Below are 25,729 nucleotides of genomic sequence, written 5' to 3' on the forward strand. Positions count from 1 at the left end.
GAGCTACAAAAGCGGGGCAGCACCACCAGCACCCTAAACGCGTTATTGTATTGAACACGGAGAGCGTTGTACGATCTTTGAGTATATCCAGCCCACAAGCTGCACGTGTAAAAGTTAGTACAGTAGGCCCTAAAGAGGGCGACCTTGACTTTAAGTGAACACCGTGCAAACCTGCGAGCTATCATGTTTGTTCTAACCGACAACGCTCTCCGCTCTCGTTCAATATCTTCATCATATGGAATATGGAATTGCTATCCCACAATTCACACAGCGATCCATAATTTCAACAGTATCCAATGCAACAATTTCAAGTCAAACGTGTGAGCGATCTTCGGTGTCCAGTGTAGAAGCAATTGTCGTACAAGACTGGCAGAGTTGGAATCCGTAATAATAAAGCAGTGATCGTTGAAAATATAAAAACAGCCCGATAGATACACACTCAAAATGCGTCGAAGATACAAAACAAGTAGAGCAGAAAAAACCAACAAGCGCCAAAAAATAATTGTATAATCTATGAACAAACGTCATGTCAGCTTACTGTCAAAGCTGTCATCAAAAATACAATCGATTTTAATCGATTTGAAATCGATAATCATATTACTTTGTTAAGTAATAATAGACTTTTTCTTCATTTATGTATATAATCGCAATTAAATCTGGCGTATACCGCACTTGTATACAACAAGTATAAATCGCTCATTTAATTACTTTGCATTAATTACCTAGTGCAATGTTTTTCTTTTTATAATCCTGTAATCGATTAATTAAATCGATCACACCGTTATACCGACAAAAACTAACTTTCTCATTTTTCTCCGGTCCCAGAAAGAGGATTGAGGTGATTTTTTATATTCTTATATAAAAAAATATGACAACTTTTTTAGACTACATTCCAAGTTATTACATTTTTGGCCCACGATTTTCCGTCTCCTTTGCTCGGCTACTCGTAAGTACGCGCAACAAGCGCGACATTTCGTTTTTGATTGTAATACATTGCGTGCTAAATTTTTTTATTTTATTTTATCACCATTATGTGTCACCGGTATACAACAGTGTCTTCGTTTCTTGCGAGAGTCTCCAAAAGCAATTCTGAAAAAATAACGCGAACCTATTGTGTTCCTTGTGTTTACTTACTACACTATTTGTTTTATTGTCAAAAACTGTAGAGCATTCGAAACATCGATAATAGCGTAAAAATAAAATAAATAAAAAATATTTAAATTATATATTCATAACTAGCTGACCCGGCAAACGTTGTGTTGCCTTAAATAAGATTTCTAGGGTAATTCTACTGTAGAAAAAAATCCTCATTTAACAACATAATACCTCATTATAAACAAAAAAAATATATCCATAAAATTAAAATAAAAAATAAATGTTTGGGGTGGACAACCCTTTTCACTTAGGGGTATGAAAAATAGATAGTAGCCGATTCTCAGACCTATTAACATACTATTGATACACAAATAAAACCAAAAAAACATGGCTGAAAAAGGTATAGTATTGTACAGCTCTCAAATATATTAAGTGTATAATCTATGATGTATAGTGAGTAAGTAAGACAGGAGACCGGCTTCGTTCTCATCCCTACTACGTGATGTTTGCTGGATGAGTGGTGACACCTGGCGGGGATAGCTGATCGATTGATAGTTGATCCGAAGTGGAACGGCGAGGGCGGGAGATCAAATTAAATTTAAAACAATCATAATTAAAGTAACTTGAAATTATAAACTCTGAATAAGAATTTATCGTACTACAATTATAATATTTGATTGCCATCTTGCAACCTTACTGCAGATCTGTGCATAGAATAAAAAAAATATTAATCGGGATGGAAAAATAGGGGTTGATCGTATAAGAGTGAAAATTGAGAGTAATATGATTTTTTTTATTTTAAGTCATGACAAAACAAAATAAAGACTTGCCAAAAAAATTAAAGTTTATAATTAACAAATAAAAAATAGGGGTTGATCATAGAGGGATGAAAAATTGAGAGTGACATCAGATTTTTTATTTTAACTCATGACAAAATAAAAATAAAAATGAAAATCTTTCCAAAAAAATTAAAGTTTATAATTAACCAATAAAAAATAGGGGTTGATCGTAGAAGGGTGAAAATTGAGGATTGTATGTATTTTCGTATGTTGTATCATAAAAAAATTGAAATTAAAAATTTTGTCTAAAAAATAAATAAAAAAATTTAGGGGTGGACTACCCCTAACATTTAGGTGGATGAAAAATAGATGTTGGCCGATTCTCATAGATACCGGATAAGCACAAAAAATTTCATCAAAATCGGTCAAGCCGTTTCGGAGGAGTATGGCAACGAAAACTGTGACACGAGAATTTTATATATTAGATATTTACACGGTTTAAAATTTTCATACAGAATTATATTTATCTATCTGGATCTAATCGTTTAAAATGAATCAAGCTACGAAAAAAATAATCGAAGCATTTCTTAATGTTTTCCGTCACTCAGATAAGATTGCCTTTGAAGCGTCGATTCATTTATGAATTCAAGAAAAAATAAACCGTATCCGAATGCAGATAAGGTTTGTTTTTGCATTTCGAAAAAATACGACGCTATCAGTTTGAAGTGTGTACACGAATCGATTTTTTATTTACCCGCCAAAACAGATTTCGGCAATTTTGTTTTCAATGTCTCAAATCTGATTTAATTAAAGCTACTTATTTTTACTAATTCAATTTAATTTTTTTTTCTTTTTCTTTAAATTAATTGTCATTATATATTTTCTGTCGTATTAAATAAGTATTTTATTTACATTGTTACGAAAATGGCGCGGAAGAAACGACTGGGCCCGAATTCAAATTGATTCGAATTAATAACTGTCAAACGGTATGCAATATAGAGTACGTTCCAAGTAAAATAGAGGGTCATACAAAAAGGAGGTCACTCGGGGCATAGATTATCAATAAACAGAGGGGAGATAAAATTATGCACGGGGCCGACGACGCTGAAATCAGGTCACGACTACGAACTGAGAGCTCCATTGTGGAGCGGAAAATATCTATGGCTTTTAGCGTGGATAGGTTTCATTTTATTTTGTTTATTTCATCACCCTAAGTATTTGAATCGATTAAAATAGTAATTCGCTTTAAGCAGTGACAAAGAGAGAGTGTTTGAGTTTATTGCAAACCAAATCGTAACTTTTTTATTTTCTTGCGCATCTAGGCAGACGAGCATACGGCCCACTTGATGGTAAGTGGCCACCGTCGCTCATGGACATAAGCAATGCCAGGGGCAGAGCCAAGCCGCTGCCTACCGTTAAGTACTCTCCATGAGTCTTGTTTGAAGATGGACATGTCATAGCGCTCGGGAAACACCGTGGAAGGGAGCTCATTCCAAGGCCAAGGGCTCCAGGTAGTTTGGATGAACTGTACACCGGTGGCGGACCGTTCGATGGTAAAACGAGATGATGGTATCATCTCAAACAATTCTTCGTTCTTAACTAAAATTGAAAATCAATGAACACGAAATGACATATATTAAATAACAACTTATTAATAACAATAAATGATAATAAATAACTTATTAAAAAAGTTACTGTGCAAACAGTCGGTATTCCGACGCTCCGCACTTTAAACGCATTAATAGATCGATATATCGACGGTTCGCGCCTCAAAAGGTTGCATTTCGAACTGTAAATTTTAGAGCGGCGCTCAACAACACAGTAGGTAGGTTCGCACAGCCTCCGCAGTGATCTAGATCCGCGACCTGTGACCTGCGTGACCTATTTCACTTCCCCGGCAACCGCACCCCTATTGACATAGTTGCGACGGGAAAACACCAAACGTGGAAAGTCTTTCATGCGCAAAATTGTTTCGCTATGTTTTCATTCAAAGCTGCATTTAAAGCAGCGGTCGGGGAACTTTTTAATTACTACCCCAAAATATTTTTGTGTAAGTTGATATTATACTCCATGGCGAAGAACAAAAAAAAAAAAAAAACGAAATCGCTTCTGTTTAGCATCTTTCATATTATAGCCCACATGATAATTTTGAAAAGAAAACAATAACTAAAAATTTAATTTAAACATCATTTATACAATTTATCAATGTAATAAATACCTAGTAATATATAACGGTAATAATAGTAACTAGAGGTCCCACAGTAGTCGAAATTCGACTATAATTAATTGGAATTGTAAGTTTGTACACACACTATTATGATTGTATTTTATCTATATATTAATACGTGAAGCAAAAACTTTGTATCCCTTTTTACGAAAATTGCGCGGACGGCGGAGTATGAAATTTTCCACACTTATAGAGAATATAGAGAAGAAGTGCACAATGCTAATATTTTTTAAAAATAATGCATTAAAGATACATTAAATCAATAAAGAAAACATTACACACACTACATACCAGGTATTTGACGCACACACGCATGCATACTATTTATTGTCAAACTTTTGTTCTTGACGTCTGTGGTCAAATTGAGTTGTAGTGTGTGTAATGTTTTCTTTATTGATTTAATGTATCCTTTATGCATTATTTAAAAAAAATATAAGCATTATGCACTTCTTCTCTATATTCTCTATAAGTGTGGAAATTTTCATACTTCTCCGTCCGCACAATTTTCTTAAAAAGGGATACAAAGTTTTTTTGCTTCACGTATTAATACATAGATATATGTAATATACAGTTGAGGCGTTTTATTTCGTTTTATCGAGTTTGAAATCACAACGATTCTAAAGAAGTTTCACTTCAATATACACTTTTTACTCACAAAAGTTTCATTTTTACCCGCCAAAATTTCATTTTACACAATTTGGGGTAATTTACCCCGGTTCCCCGACCGCTGATTTAAAGGGTTTAGCTAGTAGGTATTCTTTCATTGTGGCATTGTGGCGCTTGTGTTCCAAATCCGTTCGCTCGTAATAAACAATAAAAAAAAAATTGAACGGTGTTCAAATTTATTCGGTTGGCGGTTTCATAGATCTTCACATGTCAGATGTCAAATGTCAAAAATACATTAACCCTGGTATGTTATCGTGAACATACCTTGTGATAATACCTAATACCTGATTACTGGTGGTAGGACCTGCTGTGAGTCCGCGCGGGTAGGTACCACCACCCTGCTTATTTCTGCCGTGAAGCAGTAATGCGTTTCGGTTAGAAGGGCGGGGCAGCCGTTGTAACTATTATATCTCAAGGTGGGTGGCGCATTTACGTCGTAGATGTCTATGGGCTCCAATAACCGCTTAACACTAGGTGGGCTGTGAGTTCGTCCACCAATCTAAGCTGCCTCACCCTTCAAACCGAAACAGATTACTGCTTCACGGCAGAAACAGGCAGGGTGGCGGTACCTACCCGCGCGGACTCACAAGAGGTCCTACCACCAGTGCAAGTTAAAGGTCGGTCGGAGGAATACTAATAGTTAGTATTAGATTAGTAGATGTATCGGTTATCGACAGTACCAGACTGTCCATACATAATCATAATCTCCACAAGTCTCGTTTGAGGAAGGACATGTTCTATTACAAAGCCTTCAACTATCTTGTACGGGGCTGTCTCTTGTGTGCAGAGCCCCTTTATAACTGGGTCACTGTAGCTCGCTGGCGTAAATTGGAACAAAGAATGCTGCCCAAAGCGCCGAAAGATCAATATATTACGGAGTTAGTGCGAATGGATATGTCATTGATGCAGTGTATTTTACAATCAAACGTTTAGTGACGGTTATACGAATATAGGTCTATGTTTATCAGTAAAGATAAGGATAGATTTATTCAGAATGTATTTAGTACGAATATTCGTTTTTTTTTATGATTGAGCATTTCCTGGTGACCCGGAGGCCTTTCCAGTTTTACCAGGACAGGTGGGTGAGCAAGGGCTCAGCCAGGAGGGGCGGGATTTGCTAACAGCTGCCCGAGCGCTTCCAAAGGAGACCTAAAAACTCGAGAGTAGCTGCTTCCCGAATGAATCTACTACCGGATCGAAATCGCGACCCGCTGAGAAGATCCGGCGAGAAACTCGGCGGGCTGATGTTTAGGTTGCAGGTCGAACTGTTTGCAGAGTTCGACGAGTACGGTTACTGGGGTCCCTACTCCTAGTGTTAGAGCTGAAGGCGTCTAATGCAAGGGTTATGTACGAAGCAGAGCACAAAGAGATCCACGATGACCTGGAGCTCGACTCTGTCAGTAAGTATCTACAGTCGGCAACATTGCGCCACTTCGAGAAGGCGACACGACATGAGAACCCTCTTGTCGTGGCCGCTGGAAACTACATACCCGATCCTGTAGACCGAATGGTAAACAGTCGACGTCGCCCAAAGCACGTCATTACGGATCCTCCCGATTCATTAACGGTGCTTTTAGGCACCACAAGCACCGGTCACCGTCGTCGTCGAACCAGTCGCTTGCGACGAAGGGTTCGACGAGCGAATTAACTCATAGACACAGCCCACTGAGTTTCTCGCCGAATCTTCTCAGTGCTCTTCTCTTTCTTGTTAGGTCGTCAGGTTTGAGCCCCGTGAACTCACCTACTGACTCAGTGAATCTAGAATAACCCCTCAAGACTACTAGAATATGTAGGAAAAAAAGTTCCTTCGCAGCCTGAGAGTTTCCAAACGATCTGCAAAAATGGAATTATCGCTAACGTCCCTCTACTGTATGGAGTCAAATGGAAGTAGCTGGGTGTTTCAGAACCCTGGCCCAGAGGTGGGAGCAGTACTCCACGCGAGACCGGACTTGTGCTTTGTAAAGCCAAAGTCTTAGTCCAGGCGTGAAGTGACGCTTCGCTCAGTTTAGGTCACCCAACATTTTTTAACGCCATCTTAGCCTTGACCTCGTTAGAACAAGTCCTTAAGTTAATTAGGACACAAAAAGCTATTGTTTTTTGCACGGCCCTCATACGTTCGTCGACAACGAATCAGTTTTATCTATATATTGATACGTGAAGCAAAAACTTTGTATCCCTTTTTACGAAAATTGCGCGGACGGAGGACTATGAAATTTCCCAAGAAAATATAGAGAATATAGAGAAGAAGTGCACAATGCTAATATTTTTAAAAATAATGCGTAAAAGATACATTAAATCAGTAAAGAAAACATTACACACACTACATACCATGTATTTGACGCACACACGCGTGCATACTATTTATTGTCAAACTTTTGTTCTTGACGTCTGTGGTCAAATTGAGAATAGATTAAATATTGTTTGTTTTGTCAATATCTTTATAGTGTAGTCTTGGCGAAATTTGGGATTTTAGAAGTATAAAATACAATCATAATAGTGTACAAACTTACAATTCCCATTAATTATAGTCGTATTTCGACTACTGCGGGACGTCTAGTAATAATTTAATTTATATATTAATAATACGTGGAGCAAAAATTTTGTGCCCCTTTTTACGAAATTTTCGCAGACGGAGAACCACGAAATTTCTTTCACTTATAGAGAATAAAGAGAAGGAGTGCAGAATGCTAATTTTAAATAAAAAATATGTAACTACAGTAAATCAATAAAAAAAACATTACACACACTACCATGTATTTGACACACACACGCATGCATACTATTTGTTTACTGTCAAACTTTTCCGCTTATAGTCTGTGGTTAAATTGAGGATAGGTTAAATATTTATCTAAAGTGTAGTCTTCGGAAAATCTGTGAATATAGGAAGTAAAATAATAGTCTTTGACAATAGAACCATAATAAGGTTCAATCTTATAATCTAAATTAATAATTATGGTCGAATTTCGACTACCGGGCGACTACTATTCAATTAATATGTGAAAACTCCTAACGTATATCAAACATCATTTCCTTCGCTAATGTACGACGAATTAAAAAAAAATACAAACTAGCATTGTAGCTGAGAATACAGAACCTAAGAACAAAATCTAAATGTAACGTGTTGCAGATTCGATAACGACTAAAACTGTCTTTATTGATACGCGTTTAAGTCTATATTCCTTTAAACTTGTTTTGTACGTGCGTCGTTTCGTTATCGGACCTGATGTCCTTGCGTGGAAGCGCGTCACACACATCATCGCGGCGTGTGACACAGATAGAAGCAAGGTTATGCACGACTAAGGTTTTTTAATACTCAGGCCCCAATAGGGATGGCAGTTTGTTGTTTTTAATTACATTTATATCTTTATGTACAAAGAAGCGAGTTCGTTTTACAGTTAATTTTTGTTTTTATTCCTTAGTTGGGTGGACGAGCTCACAGCCCACCTGGTGTTAAGGGGTTACTGGAGCCCATGGACATCTACAACGTAAATGCGCCACCCACCTTGAGATATAAGTTCTAAGGTCTCTGTATAGTTACAACGGCTGCCCCGCCCTTCAAACCGAAACGCATTACTGCTTCAGGGCAAAAATAGGCAAGGCGGTGGTACCTACCCGCGCGGACTTACAAGAGGTCCTACCACCAGTAATTCTTATGTTTTGTGTGTTTGTAATATAAATCTAAGCCTTAAGGCATAAGTGATTAAGGTTGAGTTTCTATTTTAATTATCTAGTTTGAAATCAAAACGTATGACGTCATATGTGTTTAATCGTTCTGTTTTAGTGTACATTCTACGTATAAGTCTACGATTTTAAGTGTCAGTAATTACCTAATAGTAGAAGCAAGGCCCCGGAGTTAACATGAAATTCATTGTCGTTCTGTGGATACGTCGCTACTTTAACCACAAATGACGTCACATGTAATAATGTACCGTCCGCCTTGTAATGTGTACAAATTTGGGCGGAAATTTTTAAGATTGTAAGATTTAAAATTTTAAGAATTTAAGATTTCAAAGTTTTTTTTCTGGTGGTAGGACCTCTTGTGAGTCCGCGCGGGTAGGTACTACTACCCTGCCTATTTCTGCCGTGAAGCAGTAAAGCGTTTCGATTAGAAGGGTGGGGCAGCCGTTATAATTATACTTGAGACCTTAGAACTTATATCTCAAGGTGGGTGGGGCATTTACGTTGTAGATGTCTATGGGCTCCAGTAACCACTTAGCACCAGGTGTGCTGTGAGCTCGTACACCCATCTAAGCAATAAAAAAAAAGGAATTCAATGTTAAGGATAAGTTAAGGGACTCATTGTTCACTTGGTGTTAAGTGGTTACCAGAAGAGACAGTCTCTTTAATTTCTTGCCAGAATTCGAACCCCGTACGAGGTATCCGTACCTAGGAGACGTCTGGGATACGCGGGACCCGGTTCCCGAACATTCTTGGAACGTAGATATAATTAAAGAAACTTTACCTTTACTTACTTTAAAAACTTTACTTTTTTTTCTCCTACCTATGCTTATAGCCTTGAGAGGCTATTTCAGCTTCTCCTTGGCGTGCAGGTGAGCTCAGGGGCTCAATCCGGGAGTATTGCTAACACTGGCCCTAGCAAGAGCAGTGCTTCGCAGAATCTACCACCGGATCGGAACCGCGACGCACTGAGAAGATCCGGTGAAAAACTCCGTGGGCTGTGTCTATGGGTTAACCTATACTAACAGGCATTGGTTACGAGTGCCCGACCGAAGCCCGTCAATACATAATCAGCTCTATTATCCTTGACATACAGTCGATTTTTCAGAGTGAAACCGTTTCGCCTTTCGGTTTAGTTCAATATTAGGACCTTCAGAACGCGCTAAGACAGCCCAGGCAGATATGACGGTTCTGTCGTATTTCTATGGAGAAGCAGTCATTGCTTGGAGGGGAGGAGTGTACGGAATGAGGGGAAAGGAGTCGGACTAAGTATGCAATACAATCCAGTCCTCGACATCACACTATAAAAGTCGGTGGAGGAATCGTGATATCAATGCAATAGCAATCTTCCCACTTACATACATACACGTGCGCAATGAATCTAAAGGTAAATTAAAAAAAAAACGGAACATAGTCATTTGAGTCGCTAATAATAAAAAAAACAAAGTGCATGCCATCCCTAGCTTCGACCTACAAACATACCTACTATCGGATAGATACGCGCTCACTGCGGTAAATATCCGGATAGAACAAAAGTTTTTAACACGTTTGTAATCCTACTAATATTATAAATGCGAAAGTTTGTAAGAATGTGTGTTTGTTACGCTTTCACGCAAAAAGTACTGAATGGATTTTCATGAAACTTTACAACATCATAGCTTACACATCAGAATAACACATATACTAATAATTTATAAAGATATAATCTATACTAATATTAATATTAATAATAGATAAAGAGGAAAGCTTTGTTTGTTTGTTTGTATTGAATAGGCTCCGAAACTACTGAACCGATTTGAAAAATTCTTTCACTGTTTGGAAGCTACACTATTCCCGAGTGACATAGGCTATAATCTTTTTTGAAAAAAATTAGAGATCCTTACTAAAACTCTAATAATGTAACCCAAGGTGTAAAAAAATTACCTAAAATATTCTTTAGATCGCGACAGTATAATAATATGTCTAACTATTATAGTTATGCCGCAATAAGTGTTTTTTTATTTAAAAAAGAAAACAACGTCAAATATCGTTGAAATTTTTGTTAAAGACCCGAGCGGAGCCGGGGCGGGACGCTATCGTAAACAAACATGCTTTAACAAAAACCGACTTGAAATAGAAAAAAAAAGATATTCCAAAACAAATTAATATACATATATATGTACATAACAATAATCAATATTAAAAAATAAAATCGAAATCGGTTGGCGTGATATTGAGTTATTGATCTCATGGATACCATTATCAGAACTGGACTAAATTGAAATGTGACCCCAAGGGAAGCGTCAGCTTACTAATAAATAAATAAATCATCAAAATCGATTCACCCAGTCAAAAGTAATGAGAAACATTAAAAAAAAACATAGTCGAATTGAGAACCTCCACCTTTTTTGAAGTCGGTTAAAAATGTGAATTACCGAAAATGGAACGATAAGTGTATCAAGTGTTAAGGAAAAATATCTCCAATCTGCGAGCTAATACAAAACCATTGGAGTTACACCTATGTAATATAAGGTAAAATGGAAATGAATTGTCCTACTAAAAAGTCCGCGACAGCATTTTAGCATATTATTATATATCTATATATATTTTATTTGTAAGCCAGTATAGCCAGTCAAACGATGCATATAAGACTTTTACTGGTGGAAGGGCCTTTTGTGAGTCGGGGCGAATAGGTACCACCACCAAACCTATTTCTGTCGTGAAGCAGTAATGCGTTTCAGTTTGAAGGGTGGGCAGCCGTTGTAACTATACTGAGATCTTAGAACTTATATCTCAAGGTGGGTAGCGCATTTACGTTGTAGATGTTTATAGGCTCCAGTAACCGCTTAACACCAGGTGGGCTGTGAACTCGTCCAACCATCTAAGCAATAAAAATTATATATATTCTTCTGTGTGTGTGTTTGTCACTGAACTCATCCTCAACGGCTGGACAGATTTTAATGAAATTTTCTGTATAACTTCAGGTGGATTCGAGAATAGTTTAGATTCACAAATCAGCCCGGCAGATGGAACTGCAGTCGGTATTTAGGTTATTTATCTTTCCTAGAAATCTATACTAATATTATAAAGAGGAAAGATTTGTTTGTTTGTAGTGAATAGGCTCCGAAACTATTGAACCGATTTGAAAAATTCTTTCACTGGTTGGAAGTTACACTATTCCCGAGTGACATAGGCTATAATATGTTTTGAAAAAAATTAGGGATCCTTACAAAAACTCAGATAATGTAAACCAAGGTGTAAAATAATTACCTAAAATATACTTTACATCGCGTGCTCTGCGAAAACTATTGATGATAGAATAAAATAATGTACTACGACTTTGTAGAACACATTATTATTTACGAAAAGTGTTGCGACAGCATATGTCTAACTATTATAGTTATGCCGCTATAAGTGTTCTTTTATTTAAAAAAATAAAACCACGTCGTTGACATTTTTATTAAAGACCTGAGCGGAGCCGGAGCGGGCCACTAGTAATTTATATGGCAACACGTTTGCCGGCCCAGCTAGTATCTTATAAATCAATAACGGCTTATATAATTATATATCTTATAAGCCAATAAATGTATGGATGTATGTATGAATATAATATGATTGTGTATATAATATGTAAGTTTATACTTTTTTTTTGTGTATGTATTTGTACTTAATATAAATTTCATTGCACCTACCACTATTCACTCTGCACTACCTTTGGTTGACTGGAAGAGAATGCCTTAGGCATTAAGTCCGCCAATGTAAATTTTGGCTTATAAGATATAGTTGTGCCGCCAACCTGACTATATCTGCTACGAAGCAACGTTTCGCTCTCGAGTGTCATAACATCGTTCGTACAGCGTTATTGAGACATCGACCTCATGCCTCAAGGTGGACTCCGGTCGCTGTTTAAGCGTAGGCGAGTAGCTCAGGTCAAGGTCATTCTTTTTAAATTCGCTCAACATTTCCTGTTTTTTTTTTTTATTGCCTTTGTAGGCAGACGGGCATACGGCCCACCTGATGGTGAGTGGTTACCGTCGCCCATGGACTTCAGCAATGCCAGGGGCAGAGCCAAGCCGCTGCCTAACGCTTAATACTCTCCACAAGCCTCGTTTGAAGAAGGACATGTCATAGCGCTCGGGAAACACCGTGGAGGGGAGCTCATTCCATAGCCGGATGGTACGTGGCAAAAAAGATCTCTGGAAACGCACTGTAAATGCACTTCTCTAATTTATAAACAATAATACATCTTTAGCGAAACTCGGTAATGGGACCTGTAATAATCACATTACTATTACAAAAAAAAAACACTTTCTTGTTCCTAAAACAACATTCTTTTATACAAACCTTTCTCTCACAGCTCTCAATCTAGAAATTGTTTCAAACATCATCCATAGTTCCATAATTCCATTTTCAAAAAAAATTCCGGATCACGACAAAAACAAACTATACCTAATTAAAACAATTCATTTGTAATCCATTCAAAAGTAAAATCATTGTAGAGACAATAAAAAATATATAAATTCTTTTTTTAAATCATTCTCTCTCCGTGTACATCTGACCGATGAACTAATTCTACGTATATAGCTCAATTGTTTTACGTTCCATTTCCAAATTTAAACTGGACGAACTAGTGCGAGCTAGTACGAACCGTTCGGTTTCGTTCTATACCAGCCTTTCCCAAAGTGGGCGATAACGCCCTCTTGTTGGCGCTGCAGGCCTAAAGAGGGCAGACTTTTTAGTGGGAACGCGAGGAGTGTAGTTGTGTGATTTGTTTTATTCTGTCTATTTAGTGTTTCTTCAGGTTTAAATGCGTAATAACGGTGGTTTATTAACTGTTTAATATTTGTGAAAGTGCACAAATGTGGGAAAAGGAAACAAAGCCGATGGACGTAGCTTCTCGAGATCCTCCAAAAAGCCCCCTGAAAAAGTCTCAATAAATAACCACAATTTTACAGAGATTATAGATATCCCATATCATCTCATCTCATTTAATTTCATCTCAGCTGATTTATGTCTCAAATTAATCATCTTCATTTCATTTCATTTCACTCCATATTATCATTTTTCATAAAATAAAAGAATTAAAATTAAAATAAGACTTTACCTAAAGGTCTTAGTTACCAGGTCACAAGATCCCTTAAAAAAAACGAAAGGGGGACGATAAGAGACCCAGATAAACAAGGCTTGGGAGGCGATTTCTGACTTTATCTTAGACCGACTGACCTCTCGCTGTAGTGATTTTTAGGTAGGTGAAAAAATGGTAGCGCTAAAAAATAATTTATTCTCAAAGTGGGCAAAAAAAAGTTTGGGAGCACCTGCTCTATACGACTCTGTACGTACTAGCGATGGTAGGCGGTAGTGCTAGACGCGGATAGACCTACAGAACGGTTCGAGTGTTATTGATCGGTCGCCGGCACAGCGCAATTAGGGCATCCCCAGGCCCGGCTGCAACACGACGAGGTCGCCCTCTTTCATTACAAACTCAATTTCGTTTCGTCATGTTGGTAACGCTATCTTTGTGTGCATTTCGTATTTGGAACGATTTCCCGCATTATGTGCTTTTGCAAAAAAAAAAAAAAACTTATACAGATTGACTTCGATATTAAGTATACTCTGTATTTAATACGTTTCGTGTTTTCCTATAAAAAAAATACCAAAGTTATTCGTAATAAATTGTTTTAAAATTTCCGTTACATTAACAAATTATCTAATCAGTTTTAAGATTCCTTGAAATTTAATGGTAACCTCGAAAAAAACATTATATAAGAACTTTAGTCACAGTGATTGCTTTAAATGACATTTTACATACATACATACATACATCGGCGCGTATAATATAATAAACATTATTATTAGTTCAAATTACAAAATACAAGATCCAAATCCGAAACTATTCCATTTTCAAATTTATTCTAGACAACTGGCTGACATTTAAAAAGTTTCGATTTCCAAAAAAAACAAATCGAAAAATTTAATGCACATTTTTAAATATAGAAACACTTCGATTCTTCGGTTCTCGCTCGACGTTATTAGGTGCAACGTTCCCTGTGCATTAAGCAATATATTTCTTAATCGTCTTGCAATACCAGGATTTCGACACGAAGCGCCGAAACCCAAACGTAGCGCAAGATGCACTAAGAACGTTACACCACACGTTTATTAATCTTCTTGCTTCACATTTCGTTTGCCAGTTTGTGGGCTTAGAACGTAACTTGAAAAAGAATGGCTTTGAAAATTCCCACATTGAAGATTTTTAATGTTCAACAAAAACAAAATAACAAAACTGAGCTCTTTGTTTTTCAAGTCACACGTTCAATGCTCACACATAAGCGTCGTTTCAATTCAGCCTTCGAGTCGTCTTCTAAATGACGTCACACACGAAACTCACCCACCATTCGACAAGACTGATGCAAGCGACAGCGCCAGTCAAGACGAAGGGCGGACGAGTAATGCGTTTCATCTTCTATTCGTGTTCATCACTTCTTCTTCGACGCCAAAGTATTCTTGGTACAACACTATAATATCAGTTCCATATCACTACAACAATGAACCATGTCGACTGTCAAATAAAATTCAAATTCCAAATTCAAAACAAGTACCGCGATAACTCAAAATACTCAACCTAATTCCGACAGTAATAAGAGTCAATACGAGTACTTTAACTAAGTCATTGTAACAGAGCGGTTATGTTCCGCTGACAACTGCGCTCGTCGCAACGTCGACGGCTAGTGAAATAATGTAGAGTACTCGGAGGGAATCGGCTCCGAGCGAGCTGCACTGCAACGCGCAACCGTCGGCTTCGTTCGTTTCCGCCGAACGATGTACCGAAACGCTTTTGTGGGCGTGAACGTTTAAATACGGCTTCGTAATTTAAACAAAAAAAAAACAAAATATAATCCTTCATTCGATTCCAAATTCAAAGGTTTTTAAATGTTTCAAAATGAGAACAAGTAGGTAAATGTCATATAAAAAAAAAACGCACACCTCGTAAAGTTCATATAAACGGAAACTAAAAGAATTTATTATCGAATTATTGAATGAAAATTAAGACAAATTTATATAAAATTCCTACAAATTTCATGACCCAATTGTACTATGCAATGCACGTAGTACTAAAGGGCTTCAAAACGTCGATTGGTATGGACACTACCGCGCATGCGTCAATTCCACCTACATAATAATATATATCAAACAGTTAACTATGTACCAAATACAGTACCGCGGTTTACACATATATTTTGAAAACTCCTTTTTTTTTTAAATCCTGTGGGCAACCCCTTATTTATGACTACGACCAACACCTACCTTAGTTTAGTTGTCATGGCCCGGTCAGGCCAAAATAGCACTTACCTGACTGGTGTTAGAGTCGAAGACAGCATCGTAAGCATAAACGCGAGGCGGCTCTGGAGGCGTCACGTTGTTCCTGGTCACAGCCACAGTCCCGTTCACGGAATCTACGGACACGCAATTGTAGGAGCCGTCCATTTTCTCCCTCTGGTCCATGGGCCGCACGCGAACCACCACCCGAACATTCTCGACGGTCGGAGCCGAGAGCTCTGCGTCCTATTGAAAACACAAAAAAGTTATCATTAGTGTGGTTTCGAAAAAGGAACGCGGCTGCAAATTCACAAAAAAAAAAAACAAAAAAAAACATTGGTGTCACATTTGACCTCGCAATATTGGGGTCAAGCTCTAAACTAGCGTCGCGTGTCGTTCAAATTATGTACGTTGTAACGAACGCGCTATTCCGAAGAAGCGCGCGCTGCTAACTCTCGTTATTTGCGCGATTTAAAAATGGAAATCAAACAAACAAAAAAAAACCTCAGCACTCCTTTGTTACGCGACCGTTAAAAAAGCAACTACGCTATTTTTTTTTCTTTCTCGCAACGCGCAAACGATTCCCTCGTTTCAAATAATAATATTACAACACATTATGTACTCAAATTTCTCGAGTTTGCATTACGCAAACGCCTTTGTTTCGAAATCGAGACATTCGTTAAAAAAAAAATCATACAGAGCCCGCAATCTTAAAACACGGTTATACCATACAAAGGCATTATCAATTTTGGCGGTTAGGAAAAACAAAATATATAAAATAAAAGCGTTCTTTGTTACATTTCTCAATTTAGGTCACACAATTTCGGCGGGCCGGATGACCCGACGCGTCCGCTAGCGAGCAAAGCCCGCCGGAGACTGCGAGGAGGCGGCCCAGCGATCTGTGGCAACTGGCAACACCTTCGTGTCCCAGAAAATATTAATTTACATACGTATATACGTACGTACGTACGTAACGAACGAGCATCGTTCCAATTTCAAACGTTTAAAACGCAAAATAATACACCCATTTATGCAATTACTAATACCGATTTAAACAAAGCCACGGACGGACCCGGGTACGTTTTCGATATTAGAACGCCCGAATTAGGTTTGGCGTTTGTGTGTTACTCTTACTTATTAGCGCGTTGACCTAAATCGAAATAGTGACGGCCCGCGTTGCAGAATCCCTTTATAGAATAGACGCGCCTAGTTTATTTTTAGTGTTTACGTACGTATTGTTACAATTAAAATTTATTAACGTGCTTTTTTTTTTGTTTTTTAAAGCTAATCTATCTATATATTAATACGTGAAGCAAAAACTTTGTACCCCTTTTTACGAAAATTGCGCGGACGGAGGAGTATGAAATTTTCCACACTTATAGAGAATATAGAGAAGAAGTGCACAATGCTAATATTTTTTTAAAATAATGCATAACAGATACATTAAATCAATAAAGAAAACATTACACACACTACATACCATGTATTTGACGCACACACGCATGCATACTATTTATTGTCAAACTTTTGTTCTTGACGTCTGTTGTCAAATTGAGAATACATGAAATATTGTTTGTCTTTGTTAATATTTTTTATAGTGTAGTCTTGGCGAAATCTGTGATTATAGAAGTATAAAATACAATCATAATAGTGTACAAACTTACAATTCCAATTAATTATAGTCGAATTTCGACTACTGCGGGACCTCTAGTATATATAAAAATGAATTGCTGTTCGTTAGTCTCGCTAAAACTCGAGAACGACTGGACCGATTTGGCTAATTTTGGTCTTGAATTATTTGTGGAAGTCCAGAGAAGATTTAAAAGGTAGGTAAATATAAAAATGCTCGGAATTAAAAATAAAAATAACAATTTAGTTTTTCCTTTGATGTGTCTCCCGTCGGACCGATTCCTTTTGTGTGTTTTAAGTTTATTTTATACAAAAGTTTAGTTCTTTTATTTAACGACTGAGGCACTACGAAGTCTGCCGGGTCAGCTAGTATTAAATAAATAAGTGCTCCTCTTTTAAATAGTTCACTAGGTAAGTAAAGATATCGAAATATAGGTCGGAAAATATTTACCTAACGGATGTTCCTGCAATATCTCACTATCAATATTACCGGTAGTAGGACCTTTTGTGAGCCCGCACGGGTAGGTACCACCACCCTGCCTATTTCTGCCGTGAAGCAGTAATGCGTTTCGGTTTGAAGGGTGGGGCAGCCGTTGTAACTATACTGAGACCTTAGAACTTATATCTCAAGGTGGGTGGCGCATTTACGTTGTAGATGTCTATGGGCTCCAGTAACCACTTAACACCAGATGGGCTGTGAGCTCGTCCAACCATCTAAGCAATAAAAAAATAATCTCAATGATAGGATTTAGGATGCATTATGTGAGTTATAAAAATAAAAATTTCTCTTTTTTTTATGGTTATTGTTATAAATAAAATTTATTAAGGTTTTTTTTTGTTTTGTTTTTTAGTGCTAATATTAAATAAGGTCATGTTCTTGTTTTAATAATTCACTAAGTAAGCTTTGCTCCTCCCCCCTCCCTCCTTCAGTTTATCGCTCATTGCTGTGCATCGTGATACGTCCGCCTGTGACCTGTTTTTGTAATTTGTAGAGCTTTACTAAAAGCTTTTTACTAAAGCTATCACAACCACAACCACGGGTAGAAGTGGGGCGGTTTTACAACAACTAAACCACTGCTACCACAGAAGGGGGAGCATTAGTAGAGGACTCAGCGGCCCAGGGTACCCCTAATTTCTCAGTTACGCTGGACAAATTGTTTTAGCACCAAGATCTTGTGACCTAGTTACGTGTTCCAACTAATTTTATCCCTTATTATTTTCGCTAACAAAGTCGAACCACTCTACGGTATATTTGGTGGAGTACGATTGCCATCACCGTTGGACGCTGGTCATGAGAACAGTTAAGATCATTTAAGACTCTCCAATTCTAGTTCCTGGATAGTTAAGATGATAAAAATCAAAAGTTTATTTGTATTTACTGTGTATTCTTCATATCCAGATTCTAATATTAGCCAAAATCTCAGCGTCCACAGGCCGGTTAAGTTTGACCGAGACCAAACCGCTAACATAAAGTATCTATCGACAACGCGTTGGTCCAACACGCCATGTGGACAACATTGGTAATGTGGGACCAATCAGTTCTTCCATAGAACGATGTTGGCTGATGTTTGAAGCGATATTGAAAAGTTGAACAAGTGATACGCCAATACGTATCGCCAATATTACAAACTTTGCAATAAATCATGGTAACGTTTCTTAATACGGTATAAGAGATAGGATTCTACCATGTTTAGTGAAGGGAGTGATTGGAGGTATTAATACTATAGTCCCATCTATTTCTGTTATGATATATGTGATCCGTATCGACAAACCAAGTGTGGTTAACCGTGAGCTTATTTATCACTGATTAAGCCCGGCAAAGGTTTACCGCGACTTATTACTTATTTACTTATATTATCCGACAAACTATACTCATTTACTGAGTTTTGTACTCTTTTTTCGCAAACCGTACTCTTTTCAAATCCTGTACTCTGAAAGTACTCATTTGGATAATTTTAATTATTTTTTAGGTATTTTCACTAGGGAATGATTATTGGAGCAGTGAGAAGTCGCAACTTTCTGTAAAAACATTATCTGGCGTCTTTTAACAGTAAAATTTAATATGCAAAATGAACTTTCATGTTCGGATGTGGCTGCATTATTAGACGAACATTATTAGCAAAAAAAACCACTCCGAAGAAAAATATGTTTTTAAAAGAAAATAAAGTTTTTTCTTTTTTTTTCACCTATGAAATACTTGCAAAGTGTACTTACTCTTTTTGAACAAAAAAATAGTTGGTCACCTTATAATAACTTCCAACCCACTGAGTTACTTGCCGGATCTTCTTAGGGGGTCGCGATTCCGATCCGGTGGTGGATTCAGCTAAGCACCGCTCTTGCTCTAGTGTTAGCAATATTCTCAGGTTGAGCCCGTGAGCTCACCTACCGATCCGCGTGAAGTTGGAATGGCCCCGAAGATGCCAATGATTAGGTCGGGAAAAAAAACCTCTATTTTAATTGGATTTTGTTTACGACTCTGGCAAACCTCAAGATACGATTAGTTCGGTTTGCGGAAAACGTAAAGTTCTAGAAATATTTTTTTTTATACAAAAATCGACTGTAGTTAGCACAATATTCAACCGTCATTAGTCGGCCGCGACAAAGAAAATACAGAGTATCAGACAAACAGACCTTCCATTTATACAATTTTTGCTAATCTAATAAGATTAATTCAACTCAGTACCAAAAAAATTCCAATTGGTTTCAAAGACATATTTTCAAAACATATTGTCTATACTTACTAGACTTTTACTAACCATAAGAAAAGAGTAGATTAAAAAAAAATTATAACAGTAAGACTTTTTTTATATACCTAATTGAAATAGCTGTATTCTAAAAACGTTATATTAAATAGAGATGTCTCTAAAAAGAACTATGACACACTGCTATTTTTATTAAACACTAGCGACCCGCCCTCGCTTCGCTTCGGAAACATTAAAACACACATGAAACCAAAAAAATAAAATAAAATAAAAATTAAAAAAAGTAGCCTATGTTCATCAAGGCCAATGTCGGCTTCTAATGGAAAAAGAATTTTTCAAATCGGTCCAGTAGTTTCGGAGCCTATTCGAAACAAACAAACAAACAAATCTTTCCTCTTTATAATATTAGTATAGATTATAGTATAGACTAACTAATGAATATTCAAGCAGTCTCCTTATGCGTTTCAGCACTAGAAGGTACCAACCAGCTCTAACTTCTGTTATATATTATGTATGTTGTAGTCAAAATTTATTTTTAATATTAATACCAAATGGCCAGGCCAGGAATGAAATTAGAAAATAATAAGAAAGCGGTGGTCTCTGAACATTTAGTTTGATTTATAAAAACAAGTCAAGGTGTATTTACACAAAAAGATATGTATATATTCACATTTTTAATATATTTAAATATTTCTGGATACTTTAGATATTCATCATTCTTAAAACAAATCTAATTCATTTAAGTATGTACCTTATTTTTATACCTAATTGGATGGGTAATATGTAATTTGTTGAATAGGAAATCTTAGGACAATCTTAACAAAAAAAGTTTGACGATTTTTTTCCTTACTAATTCACTTTTTTTTATTGCCCTTGTAGGCATGTCTGCCTGCACGTATGCTCGTCAGCATACGGCCCACCCGATGGTGAGTGGTTACCGTCGCCCATGGACTTCAGCAATGCCAGGGGCAGAGCCAAGCCGCTGCCTACCGGTACCTCACCGGTACCTCGGTAGCCTAAGGGGCTTTTCCAACTACGCCTGAATGGGACAAAATACTAATTATTAAATGAAAACAATACGCCTCTTTATTTAAGCCGAAATTTATATATCATTTTAACTATTACTGTCAGTTCTGAAGGCGTGAAAGAAATACGCGCAAATACTTTTTGAGATCATTTTTCGGAACGATTTTGAGGTACAAGTTTACTACGCGGAACGAGATTAGGTTAAAATGAGTTCACCTAACACGAACGATAATTTGCTGAGCTACTGCGCTTGCGATTTCCGCCACGTGGAAACATTTTTTTTATTTGCCTACCTACAAGGGCGGATCCAGCTTTGGCGCCAGGAGGGGGTCACATAGTCAAATTTAGATGCGTTCGTTCCCAAACGTTTGCCATTATACAAAGTTATTATATTATATTAAATTAATTAAATATTGAAGGTATGTAGTTACATAAAATCTGTATGGTGACAAAATATATAAATAAAATCATAATATTCAATTAGTGGTCCACTTAAGTCCTGGACCCAGCTCAGGGGGTGGTCATGACCCCCATGACCCTCCACCTGGATCCGCCATTGCCTACCAAATCGCCAATTTGGGCGATTCTGAAAACTAGCTAATAACGCCTTCTATCTCGATCACTACTTACTGTAAATGCACGTGTATAGATAAATAGTAGAGGACGACAGAGCTTTGCCCGTTTTTTTTTTTTTGATAAATTGTGTTTTTTAGAAATTATATTTAAATACAAATTACATATTGATATTAATTATAATATTATAATATTCGTTATTTTCTTTCAACAATAAAAAAAAAGTTTATGTTTAAGTTGATAATTATCGATAAAGTTGATTATTGAAAACACGAATAAAGCAACATTTTCTGAAAAAAAATCGTAGCTAGATCGATTTATCGGCCCCGAAATCCCCGGTGTACTAAATTTTATGAAAATCGTTGGAGCCGTTTCCGAGATTCAGATTATATATATACATATATATATTTATATACAAGAATTGCTAGTTTAAAGAATAAAATAAAAATAAAAATAACTTAAATTTTTTTTTTAAGATAAACATCAGTGATATAAAGAACCTATAATTTTATTTTTGCAAAAGACCAAAGGCCTACAAAAGATGTTCACACATGATGGGGTTTGATGTTCTAATCCAGAGGTTCTAAAACTTTTTTTTGTCTATTACTTATTAAAACTTATTTTGCCCACTTTGAGAATTAATTATTTTTTGGCGTCCCCCTATTTTTTCATCTACTTAAAAATCACTATAGCGAGAGCTCAGTCGGTGTCTAAGAGTCCTCCTAGATGAAAAATCGCCTTCCAAGGCAAGCTTTTTTTCTGTGTATCTTACCGCCCTTTAGGCCTGCAGCACCCACAAGGGGGCGTTATCCACTTTGGGAAGGGCTGTTCTAATCCATTTGCCCTGACTATGACACAAATAACTGTATCTAGTATTTCTTAGGCAAATAAAAGAATTAATTTTTAATAGGCAACAAAATGTTATCAGTTATTTTATAGTTTAACTAGTTAAAATAATAATAATAAATAATAATAAGAAATGTCTCACTAAACACAATTATTTGCTTTTATAATAAAAATACATTTAGAATTTTACTTAATTAACACAGCAGAGATCCCTCTGAGAATGCCTTAGTCAGACTTTTTGTAATTTCATATAATTTTTTCATCATATTGTTTATTAATATTGAGTTTTGTTTTAAAAACATGCTCCCCTGATCACCAACCAACCGAGGACAACCTAGCTTTTTTTAATGTCAGCAGATGAGTCTTGGTAAATTAATGCTGTTACATTTCTGTTATCTTTGAGAAACACTCTATTATGCTGATAGGCATTCCACTATGTTCATAAAAAAATTAGGATTACAAAGAGAATGTCGTTAGCTTTTAGTTTTTTTTTTAATTTTGATTATTTAAGAAATTGTACGAACAATAGTCTTTATGTTCAGTATATTAATATTGTTAACTAATTATTTAATTTGCTTAGAACAAACTACAATTTTGGGTGTGAAGAGATTACAAACATATGTAATTAGCAGAGTCAGTCTTTATGAAACTAAGCGGTAGTAAGCTCACAACGACACTAGAGTAGCAAAGTTTGTATTGTAACCTTATTAGAGTAAATCAATTCCAACTGGATTCAGAATTTCATTTCTAGTAATCATTTTTCATATTTTTCTTTATTTTACAGGAATCCAATTGGATAGTTTTTTTTTTTTTCAGAGTAATCCAGGATATTGTTGTACATATAAACGTGATAAAGTACTTTTTTAGGCTACCTAATGCACATATATGTTAGATTTTACTTTTTTCTCTTAAAAACCTCAGACTTCTTAAGATGTTTCTCGAAACACATTTTTGAATTAGGAATCATTGAATAATTAGGTATTATTAATTATCAGATCGCACGCTTCTGTATGATGTAATCCGAGTGACCTTCACCGGACGTGAGGTTTGAAAAGCATACAGTTTTCATTTAAAATTTCATATAATAATTTTGGAACAAGCTGAAACAATAGGCCATGTGTGCACAGCCTGAAAAGTTGTACACGTAGAAGAGACTGGCGTAGTTACTATGCAATACGTCACCGCATTATAAATATCGGATTAGGTGCTAATAAAATGTATAAGAAATTAAGTTGAGAATGTATTTAGATCTTCAGATTTATAATACACACGGTTAAAAAGAGAGTGGCGTAATAATTCTTCGTTGCCATGTGGACGAACAAAGGGAAATTTCACAACGGAAATTTGGCAAATTTTTTTTTGCAACGATGAGGTCATCGGTACGAATATCACATGATTTAGTATACTCACGGGCATTTTTGTGGACTCCGAAGCTCCGGCACAGATTCTAGAGACTCAAATTTAGATTTAATTACGTTTTAGCTTTTGTTTGAGATATAATGCGAAAAATCAATAATCGCGACCTAGTTTGTTACACTGTTCCTTTACGACGGGACAAGCGGAATGGAAATGGATTTGGTGTTGCCAGCTAATACAAACGGAAAATTTCGAAACAGGAAATAAAAGTATCGAAAAAAGCTAATGAAATTCGTTCACTTGAGAAAATGCTACAATTCTACTATATTATTTGAAGTAGGTAGTCAAATTCTTACTCAGTTTTTGTCTCAATTCCTATTAATTAACCAATACGCTGTGTGTTTTGGCTACAAAGGCGACATGATTTATTGCGATGGTCTGTTTTTACCTATTAACAGTACAGTACATTTGTCACGTCACAGTTTCGGTATGAAATGGTCTCTAAAGCATCTGAATAAGATCAATGTGACTAAATATATAATGAAGACGCAACGAACCGAAGAAGAAATAAGACAAAGAGGACCGGAAAGTGACAAAGAGATCTCAAGGGGCGAAGTGTAATGCAATTGTGTACCCAGCCCCTAAAGTATACTTGACTCTTGTTCTTTCATTACCCATTCCACAACTCCCCTCCATGTGTTTCTATCTTCGGCAGTTCTAAGTACCTGAAGGTATAAGCATGCAGTGTTGTGTCGTCTGTGTATCGTGAGCTACTGAATCTTTTTTTTCTTGTGAGCCTAATGAAGCACACTTATAATTGAAAGTATTTAACTAGATATACACACATACATATAACGTAGAAACCATCATTACAGTATGTACCTTAAAACTGTAGTGTTGGAGTAACAAAGTACATATATTATCAGTATTCTGTTATTAAAAAAATACCGAAATGCCTGAAACATTGTCAAGGTGCTGTCTTAACAAAAAGAAAATTAATTTAGAAAGATTAGATCATAACAGATCTTTTTATTTTTATGACTCTATTTTGGTTAGGTATCTTCGAAAAATATTTTGGTATTTTGGTGATTTTCAGATATTATAGAATAAGAGATGAAAGTTTAATTTTTATATTTTTTCAGAACGGAATTTATGAAAGTCTTGAAGTTTCAATTAAAAAAAAAAACAATGAGGCCGTTTTGCATTTGTTTTAATTTATTATTATATTGGTGTACAATAACTATACTCTTTCCGCTCTCACGTTTGAAAAATAATTTCCAAGTCGACGACTCTATCTTGAAACATTGTGCTAATTTAAATTTGAAATACTCGAATGTCTCTTTATTATCAACAGTCATAAATAAAATTTTCAACAATAATTATTGTAATGTTTTTCATCGTATGATAGTTGTTAATTGTTTTGTTTTGTCACAAAAACTAAAGCGTATAAATGGTCATACATCATCAGAAATTAAAACAAGAAACAAAATATCATTCTAAATTTTTTTTTCAAAAACATCTCTGCTTACGTAAAATAATTGATAAAACCGATTTAGTTCTTTCAAAGACAACTTTAAATATGTATTTGTTAGATCTAGGTCTGTTATCTTTACGATTAATTAGTCTTGACTAAAAGTAAAAAAAGCAAATTATTAAGCTTTTATTTTATTTTATTTATTAGACACACAAGATTAGGTTAATGAGCACACTCACAAGCTAAAAAGATACATAAAAAACACAATTAAAAAGAAACAAATTCTGGCTTGCAACATAAGCCATGTGCGCATAACGCATATTAAGTATATTAATGTCAAGTTCAGTAGACTTTTTGGCGGAAACGCGACGTTGTGTGAATT

General features: G+C 36.1%; 1 protein-coding gene and 1 non-coding gene across 3 annotated transcripts in view; both read right to left on the bottom strand.

Annotated features, from left to right (window-relative positions):
• The window catches only part of LOC101744080 (kinesin-like protein KIF3A), a 49,655-nt gene extending 25,543 nt beyond the window's left edge, over nt 1–24,112 (bottom strand). The window contains exons 1-2 of one of the 2 annotated variants that reach the window (XM_004926416.5): nt 23,928–24,112; nt 15,775–15,987 (exon numbers count right to left, since the gene is read on the bottom strand). In XM_004926416.5, coding sequence (XP_004926473.1) covers nt 15,775–15,987; nt 23,928–23,933 — 219 coding nt within the window. In that variant the 5' untranslated portion in view covers nt 23,934–24,112. Of the gene's footprint in view, nt 1–15,774; nt 15,988–16,539; nt 16,615–23,927 lie in introns of those variants that run through there. The other variant, XM_012690637.4, reaches the window with a different exon arrangement.
• On the bottom strand, nt 14,804–14,876 carry Mir2766 (microRNA mir-2766). The gene has a single exon (NR_107335.1). It is a non-coding gene; the product is annotated as a microRNA mir-2766 (primary transcript).
• Nucleotides 24,113–25,729: the final 1,617 nt, after the last annotated feature.

The sequence above is a fragment of the Bombyx mori genome, chromosome 24, assembly GCF_030269925.1.
Source record: "Bombyx mori chromosome 24, ASM3026992v2".
Classification (NCBI taxonomy): domain Eukaryota; kingdom Metazoa; phylum Arthropoda; class Insecta; order Lepidoptera; family Bombycidae; genus Bombyx; species Bombyx mori.